Genomic DNA, 19,500 nt, shown 5'->3' with positions numbered 1-19,500 from the left:
CGAGTTATTTCATTTCTTAAAGCTCAACGAATGGTTGAGAAGGGGTGTGACGCATATCTAGCTTATGTGAGAGATGTCAGTATTGATACCCCTATAGTTGAGTCAGTTCCAGTAGTGAGAGATTTTCCAGATGTGTTTCCAGCTGATCTTCCGGGCATGCCACCCGACAGAGATATTGATTTTGGCATTGATTTGTTGCTGGGCACTCAAACCATATCTATTTCCCTATACCGTATGGCTCCTCCTGAGTTGAAGGAGCAGTTGCAGGAGTTTCTTGATAAGGGCTTCATCCGGCCCAGTGTGTCACCTTGGGGTGCTCCCATCTTGTTTGTGAAGAAAAAGGATGGTTCTACGCGTATGTGTATTGATTATCGCCAGTTGAACAAAGTCACAAGAAAAGGTATCCTTTGCCTCGTATTGATGACCTATTTGATCAGCTACAGGGTGCCAAAATATTTTCCAAGATTGACTTGTGATCAGGTTATCATCAGTTGAAGATTCGGGAGCCAGATATCCCGAAGACTGCTTTCAGGACCAGATATGGTCACTATGAGTTTCTTGTTATGTCTTTTGGACTGACCAATGCCCCAACAACTTTTATGCACTTGATGCACAGTGTGTCCCGGCACTATATTAATTCTTTCGTCATCGTATTCATTGATGACATTTTAGTATATTCCCGGATTCGGGAGGATTATGAGCAGCACCCGAGGACAGTGCTTCAGACTTTGAGAGAAAAGAAGTTGCATGCAAAGTTCTCAAAATATGAGTTCTGGTTATGTTTCGTGGCATTTTTGGGTCATGTTGTGTCAAGTGAGGAGATCAAGGTGGATCCGAAGAAGGTGGAAGCAAAGCATAGTTGGCCCAGAACGTCCTCAACGACAGAGATCCGGAGTTTCCTTGGTTTGGAGCAGTATTACCGTCGGTTTATTGAGGAATTTTCTTCTATTGTATCACCTATGACCAGGCTGACCCAGAAGGGTGCTCCATTCAGGTGGAGTGAGGAGTGTGAGGAGAGCTTTCAGAAGCTCAAGACAGCTTTGACTACAGCCCCAGTATTGGTATTGCCTTCAGGTTCGGGGTCTTATACAGTTTATTATGATACGTCGCGAGTTAGCCTCGGCGCGGTGTTGATGCAGGACCGTAAGGTGATTGCCTACGTGTCCAGACAACTGAAGGTGCATGAAAAGAACTATCCTATACACGACCTTGAGCTAGCAGCTATTGTTCATGCCTTGAAGATTTGGGGGCATTATTTGTAGTGTTCCTTGTGAGATTTACACTGATCACCGAAGTTTGCAGCATCTGTTCAAGCAGAAGGATCTTAATTTGCATCAGAGGAGGTGGTTAGAGCTGCTTAAGGATTATGACATCACCATTTTGTACCACCCGGGGAAGGCCAATGTGGTAGCCGATGCTTTGAGTCGCCGGACAGAGAGTTTGGGGTGTTTAGCTTATCTACCAGCAGCAGAGAGGCCCATGGCGTTAGATGTTCAGGCCTTAGCCAACCAGTTTGTGAGATTGGATATTTCTGAGCCGAGTCGAGTATTGGATTGTGTGGTCTCTCGATCTTCCCTTTATGATCGTATCAGGGAGTGTCAGTATGATGACCCCCATCTGCTTGTCCTTAAGGACACGGCCCAGCACGGTGATGCTAAGGAGGTCACTATTGGGGAGGATGGTGCATTGAGGATGCAGGACAGGTTATGTGTGCCCAATGTGGACGGGTTGCATGAGTTGATTCTCCAGGAGGCTCACAGCTCGCGGTACTTTATTCATCCGGGTGCCGCGAAGATGTATCAGGACCTGAGGCAGCATTATTGGTGGAGAAGGATGAAGAAGGACATAGTAGAGTATGTGGCTAGATGTCTAAATTGCCAGGAGGTGAAGTATGAGCATCAGCGACTGGGTGGGTTGCTTCTGAAGATAGAGATTCCGGAGTGGAAATGGGAGCAGATCACTATGAACTTCGTTGTTGGACTCCCACGGACTCAGCGAAAGTTTGATGAAGTTTGTGAGATTGTCAGACTTCATGGCGTGCTGGTATCTATCATCTATGACCGGGGCACGCGATTTACATCGCGATTCTGGAGAGCCGTACAACAGGAGTTGGGTACTCGGGTGGAGTTGAGCATAACTTTTCACCCTCAGACTGACGGGCAGTCCGAGCACACTATTCAGATTCTTGAGGATATGATTTGTGCGTATGTGATGGAGTTTGGAGGTTCTTGGGATCAGTTCTTGCCACTTGCAGAGTTTGCCTACAATAATAGTTATCAGTCCAACATTGAGATGGCACCGTATGAGGCTCTGCATGGTAGGCGGTATCGGTCCCCAGTGGGTTGGTTTGAGCCAGGCGAGGCCAGATTATTGGGTATGGACTTGGTTCAGGATGCCTTGGAGAAGGTGAAGATGATTCAGGACAAACTTCACAAAACCCAGTCCAGACAGAAGAGCTATACGGATCGGAAGGTTCGCGATGTTGCATTTATGGTTGGGGAGCGGGTCCTGCTTCTGGTTTCGCCTATGAAGGGCGCTATAAGGTTCGGAAAGAGGAGCAAGCTGAACCTAAGGTTTATTGTCCCCTTTGAGGTGTTGCGGCGAGTTGGGGAGGTTGCTTATGAGCTTGCCTTACCTCTCAGCCTAGCAGGAGTTCATACGGTATTTCATGTTTCGATGCTCCGGAGGTATCACAATGATTCGTCTCATGTGTTGATTTCAGCTCAGTCCAGTTGGACAAGGACCTATCCTACGTTGAGGAGCCAGTGGCTACTTTTGACATGCACATTCGGAAGCTGAGGTTAAAGAACATTGCATCAGTAAAGGTTCAGTGGCTAGGCCAGCCGGTCAAGGAGGCGACTTGGGAGACCGAGCAGGATATGCGCAGCCGTTATCCTTATCTTTTCACCACTTCAGGTATGTCTTTATACTCGTTCGAGGACGAACGATTGTTTTAGAAGGGGGAGGATGTAACTACCCGGCCGATCATTTTTAGAGTTATAGCCCTGATCCCCTATTAACAACTTCTCCCATATGTATTTCTGCTATTGTGACTTGCCGGAAGGTTTCGTTTTGGTTTTTGGAGTGATTTGGGACACTTAGTACCTAAACGAAAGCTTAAGTCTTAGGATTTTGACCGTAGTCGGAACTGTGTGAAGACGACTCAGGAATGGAATTTCGGAGTCGATTCCGTTAGCTCCGTTGTGTGATTTTGGACATAGGGGCGTATCCGGATTGTGTTTTGGAGGTCCGTAGCTCATTTAGGCTTGAAATGACGAAAGTCGAATTTTTGGAGTTTTGGGACGGTAGTGGAATTTTTGATATCGGGGTCGGATTCCGATTCCGAAATTTGGAGTAGGTCCGTAGTGTTGAATATGACTTGTGAACAAAATTTGAGGTCAATCGGAAGTGGTTTGGTTGGTTTCGGTATCGGTTGTTGAATTTGGAAGTTTCAAGTTTCTTTAAGTTTGAATTGGAGGGTGATTCGTGATTTTAGCATTGTTTGAGGTGATTTGAGGGATTGACTAAGTTCATATGGTGTTTTAGGATTGGTTGGTATGTTTGGTTAAGGTCCCGGGTATCTCGGGTGTGTTTCGAATGCTTAACGGATGAATTTTGAACTTAGGGAAGTTGCTGAGTTTTTGCTGGTTCTGGTGTTTCGCACATGCGGAAGGGAAACCGCAGGTGCGGGTTCGCACGTGCGGAGGAACAGGCGCAGATGCGAAATTCGGAGGCCTGACCAAGGGTCGTATGTACGAGGAAGTTCTGCATCTGAGATGCCTGCAGATGCTCCCAAGGATTCGCAAGCGCGGAGGAAGAATGCAGAAGCGGACAGTATTCCACAGGCGCGCACGCGCAGGTGCGACCCCACTACCGCAGATGCGGACCCAACTCTCTTAAGAGATTTCCTCACCTGCGAGGGGTTTTTCGCATATGCGGCGTCGCAGATGCGACTCATGGCTCGCAAGTGCGAAGATCGCTAGGCTGAAAAGAGGCAGAATCGAGGGTTGAGGTTCATATTCACAAATTTGATTTTTGAGCTCGGGAAAAGGTGATTTCTTGAGGGATTTTCAGAGAAAGCTTTGGGGTAATGATTCCTAACTTGTTTTTGATTGTATTTCATTAATCTATGGTCATTTTCTCCATTTAATTAAGGAATTTGAGTGAGAAAGTTGGGAGAATGGGGGAAAACTTCCCCAACCAAATTTCTGAGTTTTGAGTGGGATTTAGACATCGGATTCAGATAATTTTGGTACGAATGATCCCGTGAGCGAATGGGTGTTCTTAATTGGTAACTTTTACCCGATTCCGAGACATTTTTTCAATTTCTTGCGTTAACTTTGATTTCATTAGCTAGATTAGTTTCTTATAGTTATATTTATGCTATGTAATTGATTTGATTAGAAATGGGCCACTCGGAGTTGGATACTCATGGCAAGAGCGTGATTTCGGATTTGATTTGAGCTTGGTTCGAGGTAAGTGACTTGCCTAACCTTATGTGGGGGAAACTCCCCTTAGGATTTGGTACTATTTAACGCCTTGTACGTGAGGTGACGAGTACGTACACGGGTTATTTGTTGTAAAACTCCATTTTTCACTAAGTCATAACTTGTTTTCTCCTGATTTGAAACACACTAGCATATGTAACTATCATGTTTAGACTAGAATAGCATGCCTACTTGTTTAACTGCCTATTTGAACTCTGTGTAGTATGTTTAGTGAAATTACCTGCTTTTCTTGACTTTAACTTAGTCTAAACTGTAGGATTTCTTGCTGTAATTGTTATTTCGGTTGGTTGCGCTGCATATTTACTTTGGGACTACGGAACGGTATTTCGGGAGATCCCTTGTTTGCATATTTAATTTGAAACTATGGAACGGTATTCCGGGAGATTCCCCTATTTGCATATTTACTTTGCGACTACGGAACGGTATTCCGGGAGATCCCCCTATTTGCATATTTATTTTGGGAATACGTGACGGTATTCCGAGAGATCCCCCTGCACATTTACGTTTGGGACTACGAGACGGTATCTCCGGAGATCTCCTGTTATTATTATTGTGTTCTGAGCTGTTGTCTTCAATTTGATTCTATTCCTGTTGGATTTCCGTATTTATTTTACTGCGATATTTCATTCTGCCTTATTTTATTATATTTATACCAGTAGGGTCCTGACCTGATCTCGTCACTACTCGACCGAGGTTAGGCTTGGTACTTACTGGGTACCATTATGGTGTACTCACACTCTTTCCTGCACATGTTTTTCATGTGCAGATCCAGGTTCATCTTACCAGCCTCATCACTAGTTGCAGTCACTGCTGCTTATCGGAGACTTCAAGGTACATCTGCTCGCGCCCAAATATCCTCGGAGTCCCCCTCTATCCCCCCTATATTAATTTTGCTTTCTTTCTGTAAAAATAATGTATAGAACGGTTAAGACTTCTTAGTAGCTTGTGACTTACGGTATTCTGGGTTTTGGAAAAAGTGAATATTGTATATGCCGAGTGGCACTGTTACTGCTTATTTACTATATCTGTTAGCTGTTATCTTTATGTTTTCATTTTATTTTTGCAATAAATAGACTTACCTAGTCGTAGAGACTAGGTGCCGTCACGACGGTTCACGGAGGAAGAAATTGGGTCGTGACAAAGCAGTAAAGGAAAGTTGGAGTAGCAGCAAAGGAAATCCTTTTCCAAAATTAGAAGACAGCTGCCACGACTAGAATATTCAACAAACAATATGAAAGAGAAGACACTTGCAACATTAAATTTACGCAACCTTCTATACAATTGTCTACCCAACTATAAGTTCTTTATTCTACTCTTAAAAAGTATTATAATTCTCTTTTAGTAGATTTACTGTGTACACAAAATAGTGAAGAGAGACAGAAAAATATTGGAGTGGCAGTGTATCCTGAGAGGTTGTGTCATTGTTCATTTCTTTGGTGAGCGAGAAACAACCAAAGGGTCGTTGTTGGTGAACGAGTAAAAATCAACCCTTGTTCGTTGTTGGCGAGCGAGTGAAAACAAACTTTGTAAACGTTGGTGGTGAACGTTGAAAATCACACAAATTGTACTCAACCCAAATTACAAAGAGCTAAAGAGATAACCTCCTTGCAATTCAAAGGGATTGAATTAGGATACCACATTGGTTCCGAACAAGTATAAAATACCTGGTGTCATTTACTTTATTGCTCCCATATTTTAATATAACCATTACTGTTTATTGAGATTAGTATTTTTTTTAAATCGAAGTGCTAACAGTATTGTGCAGGTTGTCTCCGTGTTAGTCGACTAGGTTTGAAGAGTAGTCGACTAGAAATTTAAAAATGCTACAATTCATTCAATTGGTATCAGAGCAGGTCTCACATTTTTATTTTTGCTTAACAGCAAGTGAGAAGAGATCATGTCAGCACACACAGTTATCAGAGCCTTACTAAAAGAGGGGACTTCTGCATTAAGACCACCATACTTTAAGAGACAGTATTATACTAACTAGAAAGTTTGAATAGAAGCTTTCATCAAATATTATGATGTCAAAGTATGGCGAGTCATCAAGAAAGGTAACATTCCTCTCCTACAGCCCAAACCAGAAAAGAAGCCAGAACGACAGGTATCTACTTAAACCCTTGATTTTGATGATTATACTGACAAGCATATGGTGGTCGTGCAGATAAATTCAAAGGCAAAAAACCTATTATACAATGTTATAAGCAGAGAAGAATTTGAAAAAATATCAAGTTGTGACACAACTAAAGAAATGTGGGATAAACTTAAATTACCTATGAAAGTACCAGTAAAGTAAAAGAGACAAGGATAAACCTTCTGATTCGTGATTATGAGCTATTTCAAATGAAGAATGATGAATCCATTGAAGAAATATTTGCCGATTTAGTAAAATAGTTGGAGATATAAAATCCTTTGGAAGACCATATTCAAGTGGTGAACAAGTCAAAACAATTCTAAGAAGTTTACCCACTTTATGACAACCAAAAGTTATTGCTCTTGAATACGAAGATCTCGATAAATTATCATATGATGAACTTCGTGGAGACCTTATAGCCTTTGAGCAAACCCATCTCAAAAGGCATGGACATGAAAAGAAGAACAAAAGTGTTGCTTCTAAATCAACTATTGCTGAGTCTGAATATGAAGACGAAGAAGAAGGAGACAAACGTCAAGATGATATTGCATTATTTTCTAGAGTTGTCTCTAACACGACGCGAAGAAGCAATAATAATAGAAAAGATAAATCAAGTTCGAGAAAAGGTAATGAAATAAGTGAGCAGAAAAATAATAATAGAAAATGCTACGAATGCAGAAATTATGATCACATCCAAGCCAACTGTCCAGAACTAAAAAAGAAACTATCCAAGAGCGATCAAAAGAGAAAATCTTCCCAGCACGTATGGAGTGATGAATATGTACGAGATAAAGATCATAGTGGAGCTGCCAACCTTTGTTTCATGGCACGAAGTGAAACAAGTGAGAAAAGAAAATCTTTTATTGCCTGGAGTGATGAAGATATATCATACAACGATCATGAGGAATCTACAAGCAACTGCTTCATGGCCAGTGAAATAAGTGAGGTAAGATCCTATGACTGTAATAAATGTAATGAACTTTAAAATATTATAGAACATACTTTAGAAGATATGAAAAAAATTCTTGATGAGCTCAAGGACTAAAGGGGAGAAAAAGAACTAGGAGACTCAACTTGAAGAATATAACAAGTTGAAAAAGGAAAAGGAAGAGTAGGATATTCTACTCGAAGAATATTAGGTTGAAAATGACTTTCTTTAAGAAGAAAATGCGAAACTTTGCAAACAAATGAATGGTTTGCACAAATCTTCCCGTCATCATTTTGATCGACCGAAAAAGCGGGCTCATTTTCTTAATAACTCCAAGTTGACTGATAAGGGATCTACTAGTAGACGCCCTACTTCAAACAAGTCGACTCGGGAAAGTTTCAAGTCGACTAATGGACCTGCTGGTAAAAATACTACTTTTTTGTTACATGTCACTGATGTGGTGATTTTGCACATAAGGCATTTGCATGTAATTATGCCAAAAGTCATGTTAGATAAAAATTTATTTGGAAACCTAAACAATTATATGTATCTCCAATTATAAAACTACTAACCATGAAGGACCCAAAAAGGTTTGGGGTACCAAAAAGAAACTAATTTATTTTGCAGGAATTTCTAAGTCCAGCCATAAAAAAGATCAATGATGTTTGCATATTGGCTGGTCTATGCACATGCTTAAAGATGCTTCAAAGTTATTATATATTCAACAGAGGATGAAGGAAATACACGGATGATCTGAAGAAGTGGCTAGTATCACTAAGGTTTATTCAAGTTCTTCTCGCCGCATTAGGTGATACATATCCAGTTATTGGTTTAGTGAAGTATAGCCTACTTATTCTTGAAGTGAAAAATATGTGTGTGATATTTGCTTTCCTGGTACGAATACTAATTCTTCATTCACTCCAGGAAAGTTATTCAACTTTGAGGTCACTTCTGCACGTGAAATTATTTGGGCAATACTCAAAAGGTTGATGACAAAAGGTATGTATTTCTACTATTAATGATTATTCACTTCAATTGCGTTATGTTCTGGATATATATTGGAGAACAATTCATATGAGATATGATATAAAGAAAAATCAATCGTTGATTATGTTTATCCTTTTGGTCAAATGTCTATCCATTATCATGGAAAGGACAAAAGTTGGTAAGTTTGACAATATCTTCAATAGCCTTTGCTACTAGCTAATCTCATGGACATGAATTTATCTTACTGCACTAATGTATCTTTGAGCAAAAGTGTGAATATAGATTGGTGCTGATACATTCATAAAAGCTGATCTAGCAAATCCACGAGGAGCATTGCGGTGAATGATGTATTCTACAAATACAGGAATAGCTGAATAAAGTCGAAAGAGACACAATATGAAAGCCAACAAAATGTACAACCAAGTATATTCAAAACCTTAGCTTGATGAATTGGTAAGATATTGAGAAGCAGGGGTAAACTTATAGCTCAAGGTTTCACAACAAGAAGGTTTGTTTCCTCGTTGACATTATTGTTATAAAGTATCTTCATGGGCATCTTATAGGGTTTTTGAATATTTCTAATATGTTTTACATGGTTTCATAATTGAAAGATTTCTTTAAAACATCCCCTAATGTTAAGAATTTCTATCAGTGTTCATGTAACTAATTTGTTTTATAATTATCTCTAAGAGTATAGTTTCTCTTCTTTTTAAAATAATTTTTTTTTTAAAAAGCATAATTGTGGGATTATACCTACACATATTTATATTGATAATACTAACGAGAAGCTGTATCAAAAATTTTATAGAATTTGCAAGGTGATTAAATTTGAGAGTGCAAGGGAGAATTAACATTTCTCTTCAAATTTCAAAATAATGCAAAGCAAAAAAAAAAAAGAAAGAACGCTCATAAAAAAGAACTATTCCAGAGGCTTGCATCAGAACTTCATAGTACATGAGTACTTCATAGTACATGAGTACTCGTGTGAGCTGTCTACTTCTCTAACCAAAGAGAAATATGCCAAAGGTAAGGTAACATGGCAGCATGCCTTGAGGATATTGAAACACTTTCTCTTTTGAGGAAAGAAATTGGTATCGTAATGGTATCCTCATGTATTCTTTTGGTAAAAATGATTCATTATTATCTTACCTCTTTTGTATTTATCATTTGTGTGATTTTAAGTATCTGATAGTATTTATGCGGTTCGATCATGTTAGAGTTATTTTTAATAGATTCAAGATTGGGTCGTACTAATCTACATTTTTATAAGTTTAACAATTTTCTTTAACATTTTGAAATTATATTTTGGTTGACCTAAAATGAACTGCTATTTCTCGTGCTTCGTGTGGTCTGCAATGATTTAGTTACTCAAAAAATTTCAAACCGAATCATACCTTTGGTATTGACTACTTAGTGTTTATTGTAATTTCGTTGGTTTTACTTTAAGCTGGTTGAATTAATGGATTGTGCATTTATCTAATTGAGAGATCCTTGGAACATAGATTTTTTAAAATTATGTTAACACTCTCTGGTGCTTTGAGTGTATGCTTTATAATTGATTCTAGTAATTTACATCATTTTTCACCCTTTTGATGATGACAAAATGCGGAGAACATAATGTGTACAAAAGCTCGAAATTTCAGACAGAATGAATGAAGACATGGGGATCATAACTGAGGAATGCATAGAGTGAGGGGGAGTTCTCACTTGATGTACTATCTACATTTCAAGAAGATTACTTCAGGAAAGTAACTAGTTTATCTAGCATATCTCCTTAATGCCTTTAATTAAGTCTTTGATTAAATTTTCTTATTTTGTACTCAATGGTTTGTCATCATCAAAAAGGGGGAGATTGTTAGCTTCAAGGTTTCACGTATTGATTTTGATGATAACAAATCAACATAATTATTAGTCAAAGAACTTTTATTTATGGTAATCTTATTCTTGCATAGGTTTGTTCAAGGAAGAAGACGCTGGTAAAGATCCAAACAAATATAGAAAAGATAATATCATGTGATGAATTTATCAAAGAAGATTATTTTCAGAAATTTAATCTCCAAGCGTCATGGAAGGAATAATATTTGAAAGTCATATTTTAAATATTTAATGGTTTACTACAATATCAGAAGAAGACACTATGGAAATTATGGAATGAAAGTTTTTAAATATCTTGAAAGGAAGGTTGCTAAAATTCTGGAGAAGATCTATTATTTTGTGGAAGGAAGAAAGATACTATATGGAAGAGATACTACAAGGCCAAAGAAGAATACATTTTTTATGGAAAGAAAATATATTATTGGTATAGTACAATCTATATTATGGTAGAGATTTGGAGATCCCATCAGTACTTACTCAGTAAAGGAAAGAAATTGCACATCAAGCTTACTAGATATTCTGTACGATATAAATGAGTGGTCCAAGTTCAAGAAGAATTTGGCAAGGAAATATTTACTATGGATTGTGATAGAAGTAAGAATATTCTTACTACAACCTATATTTTGGAAAGTATTTGAATATAAGGGAGAGATATCATTTAGAGAGATCAAGGCAGTAAAAGTCCATGCTCAAGGTGACTAGATTCAAAGTAATACAAATCAAGATCCAGTATAAAGAAGAGGATCTTGAATTTCTATTAGGTTATCTAAATAAGAGCTAAAGTTTGTGCAACCAGAAACCTGCCATAAGAAGAAGAACTTAGAGTTATTTTCGGAAGACTCTATCAAGCAAATGATGTCTAAGTTCAATGATAGATCAGGAAGAGATATTTTAGATAAACAATGAAGATACATTCAACAAGAATAATTCTTCATTGGTACTTCGCCAAAGAAGGAAAGATTCAAGTCTAAAAGGAGATTGGTACTACAATGAAAAAGGAATGAATATAAATGAAATAAAAGGAAGTACCAAGAATATAAAGGCAATTGTAATATGCCTTATAGAAGTCACGTGCATATATATTTACATATGAAGACTTGATGTCTTACATGGAAAGAATCTTTTATACAAAATGCATTAAATAATATGGCCTTGATTTTTTGAATTGTAAAGGAAGAGATATCAAATCAATGTGAGATCAACTATGTACAAAATGACTTGCAATACGTAAAGATCTCTTAATGGATATTCATTTATACTCAAAGGAAAAAGTAGTTACTCTTTCAACATCAGACTTAATCGAGACCATGTTCAAAAGAGCAAGAAGCAGTAAAGGAAAGTTGGAGCACCAGCAAAGGAAATCCTTTTCCAAAATTAGAAGACAGCTGCCACGACTAGAATATTCAATGACCAAGTATAAAAGAGAAGACACTTGCAATATCAAATTTACGTAACCTTCTATTCAATTGTCTACCCAACTACAAGTTCTTTAATCTACTCTTAACGAGCATTGTAATTCACTTTAAATAAATTTACTGAGTACACAAAAGAGTAAAGAGAGATAAAAAATATTGGAGAGACAGTACGTCATGAGAGGTTGTGTCATTGTTCGTGTCTTTGGTGAGCGAGTGAAAACCAAAGGGTCGTTATTGGTGAGCGAGTAAAAACTAACCCTTGTTCGTTGTTGGTGAGCGAGTGAAAACCAACCTTGTAAACATTGGTGATGAAAGTTGAAAATCACACAAATTGTACTCAACCCAAATTACAAAGAGCTAAAGAGATAACCTCCTTGTAATCCAAGAGAAATGGATTAGGATACCACATTGGTTCCGAACCAGTATAAAATTTCTGGTGACATTTACTTTATTGCTCCCATATTTTATTATTACCATTACTGTTTATTGAGATTAGTATTTGTTTAAATCGAAGTACTAACAATATTGTGCGGGCTGTCTCCATGTTAGTCGCCTAGGTCTGAAAAGTAGTCGACTAGAAATTTAAAAAGACTACAATTCCCTCCCCCTCTTGTATTTTCACTTTTATTACTCTTAAATTTTTCATTGACATGTAAAAAGTGGGATTAACCCTTGGAATTTACTACATCTAAGAAATTATTTCATCAAACATATTCTCCTTTGAGAATTTAATGGTCATAGACCACCTTCTTGTGATTATGACTAAATTGATTGGTTTGGGTCGAAAAAGAAAGAACTAAAAGATTTCATTTTTAGAAAGCACCTACACCTAATGGCTTGAGCTGCTATTCCCATATATGTATGTATATATATATATATATATATATATATATATATATTTTTTTTTTTATTTTTTATTTTTATTTGTAACGCTATGAGTGCAAAAGTTGTGATAAAACTCATTCTGATTTCTGCAATATGCCATTACACTTTTATCAGTAATTTCTGGTTTGACGAATTTGCTTGGGGATAAACCAGCTAAACTGAGCTAAGTACAATCAACTGAGCTAAGGTACTATCAATTGACCTAATAAGCTAATTAAGTATAAACCCTGCTCCTTAGTTACAATTCTTGGCTGATTTAGCTTCAATGTAAGGGGTCGTTTGGTACAATATGTGGGATAAACAAAAATATTCCGTGGGATGGGATATCCCTTGGGATGCTAACCCACCTTTTATATGGGATAGTTAATCCCACCTTTTTCGTGTAAATTTTATCCAGAGATTAACTATCACTAAACATGAGATAAATATAATCTTAAATTTTATCCCGAGATTATTATCCTTACATCGCTATTGCTAAACAGTTAGTTACTTGAAGTCGAACTTGTTGTATTTGGTTATTCTTCCTAAGACTCTATTTCGATAGTGTGTTATTTCATCACTTAAATACGTCTCCTTCTGGATTACAGTACGTAGTTAACGTATCTCACTAAATCACTAGTTTTAATACTGATACAAGATACAAACCGTAGGTATTATATTTTCAGTCCTAGTTTCTTTTTGCATAGTTAGGTCTTTCTTTTAATACAAAATTGTGAACACAAATCTTTGACTGCAGTTACTTAAACCTACACCACCTTGTCGGACAGCTCAAAATCTGCTTTAGTTGCAATATAATGGTCTTTTATTATTAGAATTCAGAAGTAGTAGGAACATGTCGACAGCTATGTACCCAAGTCCTTTCAAGCTACAATGTTTGTTTAATACTCCCTTTGCTTCAATTTAGATGAGACACTTTCGTTATTAGTCTGTTTTAAAAAAAATCACACATTTTTACAATTAAAAATAATTTAACTTTAAACTCTTCATTTTATCCATTTTATTCTTAATGAGAGACTTTTATAACTACATAAATGTCATGGTCCCACAAAACTTTTACCCTTTAAATTTTAAGATTACAAATTTCAAAAGTCTTTTTTTTCTTAAATTTCGTGTCGAGTCAAACTAGCTCATCTAATTTGAAACGGAAAGAGAGTAACACTTAAACTAGCATGTGTCAACCTCAAACTTCTGGCTCATGACTTTTTATCAGTAAAGAAAAATGTTAATTAAATTGGTCACATGACTACGGTTTGCCACACACTTGGATGCGACTTGGTCGTCAAAATCACTATCCATATCAATAACTTAATGTTCAGAAATACAAATTTCTTTAATTTAGTGTTCTTTCGGTTTATAATTTTACTTAGAGCTGGCCTTCTAATTTAAAAATATGTATTTATTTAAATTTTTCTTCTTGCTATGTGTTGTACTAGTTTATAATGAGATTTATTGTCAAGAAATCAAAACTTATATTGAATAGATAAAGGTTATATCTTGTATTATCTTCTATAGAGAAGAAACTCCCTCATAAGATTTGAAATAAAGTATACTTCTATTGAAAATAGTGGATGAGCTAAAGTTATATGGATATTATTAAGGTTCTATTTCTAAGAGAATTTTGAGGGCAGATCTGGGCGAAATGGTAGAGTCCTCTTTTGGTAATATATAGTATTTACCCGTAAATCGGTACAGTTAAATTTGTTCATAGTTTCTAGACAGGTGAGTCAATTTGATCCCAAAAATAATGAATTAATCGATTGATATGTAAGATACTTAGCTCAAAATATAGATGAAATGATAGATTCAAAGAGCTCGGGAACAAGGTTTTCGGGCGCAATGATGACAAGATTAATCAATGAGAGAGAGAGATCATCTCAGATTGCTGTATAGAATGTATTCAATGTATTGCAGAAAAAACCATGCCTACAATGATAGTTGAACCTATTATTTATAGCTCAGTGGGTGTAATGATTGGGTCCACCACTAATGACAATTATTGGAGTATGATAATGGCAACCTAACGGTAAACATAAATGCTCAGACTCCTTTAATGAGCCGTTACTCTTTAATGCTATGGAATATTCTTCATTAAATGCCACCGGGCGCAGCATGCTTAATGCCCTTATGAACTTGCCTTTATCGGTGACACACGAGGTAATTGTGCCCGGTTTTTCATCCTCCCGGTTTTGATTCCACGTGTCTCCTTCTTAGATGGCCACGTAACATACCATATTTTACCCAGTACAGATAGTCCCCCTGCTTTCCGGTGGCATAACTTTGTGTTACCAGGAAGTTGGTGAGAATCTTCTTTTGGCGGGAATCACTATAATTCTTTTTATAAGTCACTGACGGTTGATTAGACGTCTGTCCCTCCGCATTTAATGACTAGAACATGCGTCCTCTTATGATTTAGCATGCCTTCTGCCGATTATCGAGATAATTAGAGCCAAGTATTTTAGCCGCCCAAAAGTTTACCTATACATATCAACTCCCTTCTCTTTTGTGTTTTACCATTTGCTTGATCTTCAAACCTGCATTCTTACTCTTCATTTCTTCTTTACCTCTTTCCAAACTCAGAATTTCTTCTTCCCTTCTTGTAATGACTTCTTTATCTAAACGTTCTGGCTCTTCGAAAAGTAAAAGCAAAATCGAAGATTCTTCTCCTCCAATAGTGAGTTCCATAATCCCCAAAAGACTTAGTGTTTTGAAGGATTTTGAGGAGAAATTCCCTACTGATAGCCCCCGTACATGGGCGGTTAGTAGGTACCCATCTTTCTTTCGTCCTTCTAGTATCCCTACTGTGAAGGAAGACTGTCACTGCCCCAATTTGCTCATCATCGCTCCCGATCTATCGGAGCGAGTGACCCTCCCCAGAAAGGGTTTCACATATTTTTATACGTATCCTTTTACCTCGGGTACGTTTTCTTTGACTGGGAAACTTAATTCTGTGATAGTGAAATTTTGCCTCCACTATCAGGTATGTTTGGCACAGGAAAGCCCCTCTGTGTGGAGGACAGTTGCTTGCCTACGACACTTGTGTTCTGAAACCGGAGAAGAGCTGTCCTTGGCCCACATGATGAATTTGTATTCACCCAAGATCTTCCGCGGGGAGGGGAGGGGGGGAGGAGGGGTGATAAATCTTTGCAAGGGTGGTCACCATGCTTTGATATCAAGCATGAATGATGATAATGAATGAGGATGGATGGAACGATTTGTTGCAATTGCATCCGGTGATATCATTCCAACAACGGCCTCATCTTTTCCGGTTGCTTGGAATCGTTCCCGTAAGTTCCTTTTAGTACATTCTCCTCCTCAAAATGCTTTTTATGCCTGTATTGATCTCTCAACTTCTGTATGTTATAGCAACCCGATGGGTCCCACCGGTGGTAGAAGGCTTAGACCGGTGGTTTCAAAAGATTTTGGACATCACCATACCCGAAATCCGCTTGTGGAAAGAACTGTCTGTTAAATACGGGTGGAAGAACAAAAATCATGGTAACTATAATTTGCTCTGTTTCAGGTTTTATGTATGTGGAGTTTGGCTGAATCTCCTAACTCGTTTGTCAAATTAGGTCTACCCCCAGGCTCAGTCGAGATCCCCGAAGAGGATGTCTTGGCCGACCCTGCTGATACGGCGAGGCTGCTCCGGAGGCACTTGCTCGAACGGGTGCCTTCGGATCTACTCTGGGCATAAATATTTCTTCACGGAGTCCCCGGCCAAAGAACAAGCAACCAAAAAGAAGGCGTTCTTCTGCATCTGGGGAGAAGAATAAGAGGGCAAAGGTTGATCCCCCCGAACCATCGCCGGTGGCGATGTTGGCCGGTCCTCCCTCCGGGCCGGTCATAGACACCATAGTGATTGATGATGAAGAAGCTAGTGATGAGGGAGCTTCTCTTCATAAAAGACAACGATCCTTATCCTCTCAATATGATGCTCAACCTGTTGAAGCAGTCACACCCACCAAGGATGATGTCTCGGAACTTTGGGGAGAGTTTGATTTGGCGGAAAATTTCAACTCCCGTTCCCGGGCCCCAATCGTTGTATACGGTACTGAGGGGCAGAGTACCAGGTCCTTGCCGTCCACGGTTGGTGAGCACCCAACTATCAGTGCTGCCTTTGGTATAGTTGCTTCCCGTTCTTCTTCTTCACCAGCTTTATCGCCACCAGCAGCTGCTACATCATTTCTATTTTCATCAACGCTTCTACTGACAACATCATCTCCAACGGCCACACCTGACCGTGCTGAAGGCGTTCCTTTTCCTCAGTCCCCTGTTCATGGGAATTTGGGGCAAAATTATGCTGCCCCTTCTGAAGATCCTCAAATGAGGAGGAGTATTACCCTTTCGGTCTCTACCGGGTGCAAACTTCTTTCTCGGCCAGTGGAGCTTGCAAATTATCTGAAGCCCTTGGCTTCAGAGAAGGATTGTGAAAAGATTCAGACACTTTTGGGAGAGTGTTTGTTGAACAATGCCATGCATAATGCTGCAACGATATGCTCCTTTCTTTCTCTGCTATTTTGTTCAGCTTCTGAATGAGTGCATTTTAATTTTTACCTCTTTTTATCTTGTAGGCCAATTTCCTTGCTTCTGAGGGCCTTCAAAGGCTAATCCGCGAGAAGGAGGAACTCTCTTCTGAACGGGATCAACTTTTGGTGGAACGGTATCAGACTGTTCTTTGCCTCTCGGAATTGGAAACCAGGGCAATTGAGGCCGATCTTTTGTAAACCCGTTTGCAGCAAAGTGATCAAGAAGTGGTGACCCTCAGCCAGGAAGTTGGGCCAGTGAGGGCTGGCTTTGATGAAGTCAAGGTTAAATGGGCTGAGGTCCAAAATGCCATTCTTGCTGCCAATGATCGTGAGGCTGCTGCTGCTGAAAGGATAACTAATTTAGAAGCATCCTTGAATTCTAAGGCCGAAGAACTTGCTGTCGCGGGGGCAAGACATTCCCGGATGGAGGGGAGGCATAAGAAGACTATCGAGCATAACAGGTTCTATGGCTCAACTATCCATGATCTAGATGTCAGTCTTCGAGCTGCTAGGTCCGCCCAGGATAATTTTTCTACCGAGATCATCGAGCTCAAAGAAGAACTCAAGCGCCGAGAGGCTTCCCTCGTTGTTGAGAAACCTAACGCCATGTACAGCATGAGGAGAAAAACCTTGGAAGATGCCAAATCTGGCATTATTGATATTAATGCCAAAATTGCCAAGGCATGTGAGCTTGAGTTGGCTGCAAATAATGGACTCCCAGCGCGGTCTGACACCCCAGGTTCTTTTGATTCTGGTTCCGAAATTTTGGATACTGAAGAGGAATCGGAAGGCGATGATGCCGAGAACCAATCTGGGGAAGATGTTGAGCCATCGGTTGAACCGTCCACCGCTCCCGGGGACATAGATACTTCTCTTCCTCCTGATTCAGGTGATGCTGTAGCTTAGCTTTTTCTTTCCTTGTTTTGTATTTCTTTTAGCACATTCCTGTAAATGAAGACATATTTTTGCTCAAATATTTGATTAAATCTTACTTTTGCTTGCATATCTGTGTATATTTTTCTGTATGTGGTCTCAGATGCATTTTCTTTGATGCACTTTTGTCTCCGAGAATTATCCCTTTTTCATAGCGTTTCAATAAGTATTTGCGCAAGTTCAGTTTCTGTGTCTTTTTCATATATGGCTTCGGGTGTATTTGTTTTCGATAGCATTTTCGGTTCCGGGACAAACCCTTTAACAGGAGGGTTTTAATAAGAGAGGGCCCTCTTATATTTACGGTGCTCTTGAAGAGGACGTCTCCTGTTCATTACGACACTAACATTTGAAGTACTTGTGTAACTTTCAAATGACAAAATTAGCTCATCGTGTAGACAAGAAACAAGACAAAAGGAAAAGGATTTCATTTCATTCCTTCCGTTTACATAGTTTACATAGGCATTTTGCTAAGTAGAAAAGAAGCTGCCATGACTTGTGGCTATATTGTTTCTTCAGGGCTGGCTGTGCAGTCCCTAGTACCGATGATGCGTTGTATTCAGTGTTGCCTTGCCGGATTTTTGTTCCCGATTGACGTGACATTCTGTGTTGTCGAGTATACATTTTGTGCCAGACTTTCATTCCCGATTGACGTGGCATTCAGTGTTGCCTTGCCGGATTTTCGTTCCTGGTTGATGTGGCATTCAGTGTTGCCGAGTATACATTTTGTGCTGGATTTTCATTCTCGGTTGACGTGGCATTTAGTGTTGCCTTGCCAGATTTTCGTTCCCGATTGATGTGGCATTCAGTGTTACCGAGTATACATTTTGTGCCGGATTTTCATTCCCGGTTGACGTGGCATTCAGTGTTGCCGAGTATGCATATCATCATTCCCCCCAGTGTTCTTATGCGAAGAATGTGTGTTGGAATATGAGAAGTCTTTTACCTTCGAAGGTTCCACCAATGAATTGTTTCGTAACCCTCCGCTCGATAGCATATTTTGCTTTCCCCTTAGGAATTATTGTTGTCGAGCGAAAAGATACATGACAATCCTCTAGTGGTCAGTGTTCGTGAATGGTCGTGTAACCTTTGCTTCGTTAACAAACTTAACTTCCCGATAGGAATTTGCTAGCGAAGCAAAGATTACCTTATCGCTCCCCAATGTAAACTTGTCATCAGTAGGTCTTATCATTTCCGTCTGACTGTTGTTTGGCAGAAGTAATATTTTTTTAGATGAGCCACGTTCCAGTTGCTGGGAACTTGTCTCTGTTGTGATTTTCCAACTCGTATGACCCTTTGCCGGTGACAACTG

The 19,500-nt window shown here is 39.0% G+C and overlaps 1 protein-coding gene across 1 annotated transcript; it reads left to right on the top strand.

Annotated features, from left to right (window-relative positions):
- Positions 1–234: 234 nt before the first annotated feature.
- Positions 235–1,262, top strand: LOC138892181 (uncharacterized mitochondrial protein AtMg00860-like). The gene is made up of 2 exons (XM_070175887.1): positions 235–298; positions 673–1,262. The coding sequence occupies exons 1-2, from the start codon at positions 235–237 to the stop codon at positions 1,260–1,262; spliced, it is 654 nt and encodes a 217-aa protein (XP_070031988.1).
- Positions 1,263–19,500: the final 18,238 nt, after the last annotated feature.

This window comes from Nicotiana tomentosiformis, chromosome 5, assembly GCF_000390325.3.
Source record: "Nicotiana tomentosiformis chromosome 5, ASM39032v3, whole genome shotgun sequence".
Lineage (NCBI taxonomy): Eukaryota > Viridiplantae > Streptophyta > Magnoliopsida > Solanales > Solanaceae > Nicotiana > Nicotiana tomentosiformis.
Note: the sequence above shows the minus strand (reverse complement) of the source record. Positions and strands in the feature narration are given on the sequence as shown.

Bases quoted from the DNA above. Each gene is read 5' to 3' on its own strand.
- LOC138892181 (XM_070175887.1), top strand. From the start codon at position 235: ATGGCTCCTCCTGAGTTGAAGGAGCAGTTGCAGGAGTTTCTTGATAAG. The intron at 299-672 runs GTGTGTCACCTT...ATGACATTTTAG, and splicing joins TAAGGGCTTCATCCGGCCCA to TATATTCCCGGATTCGGGAG.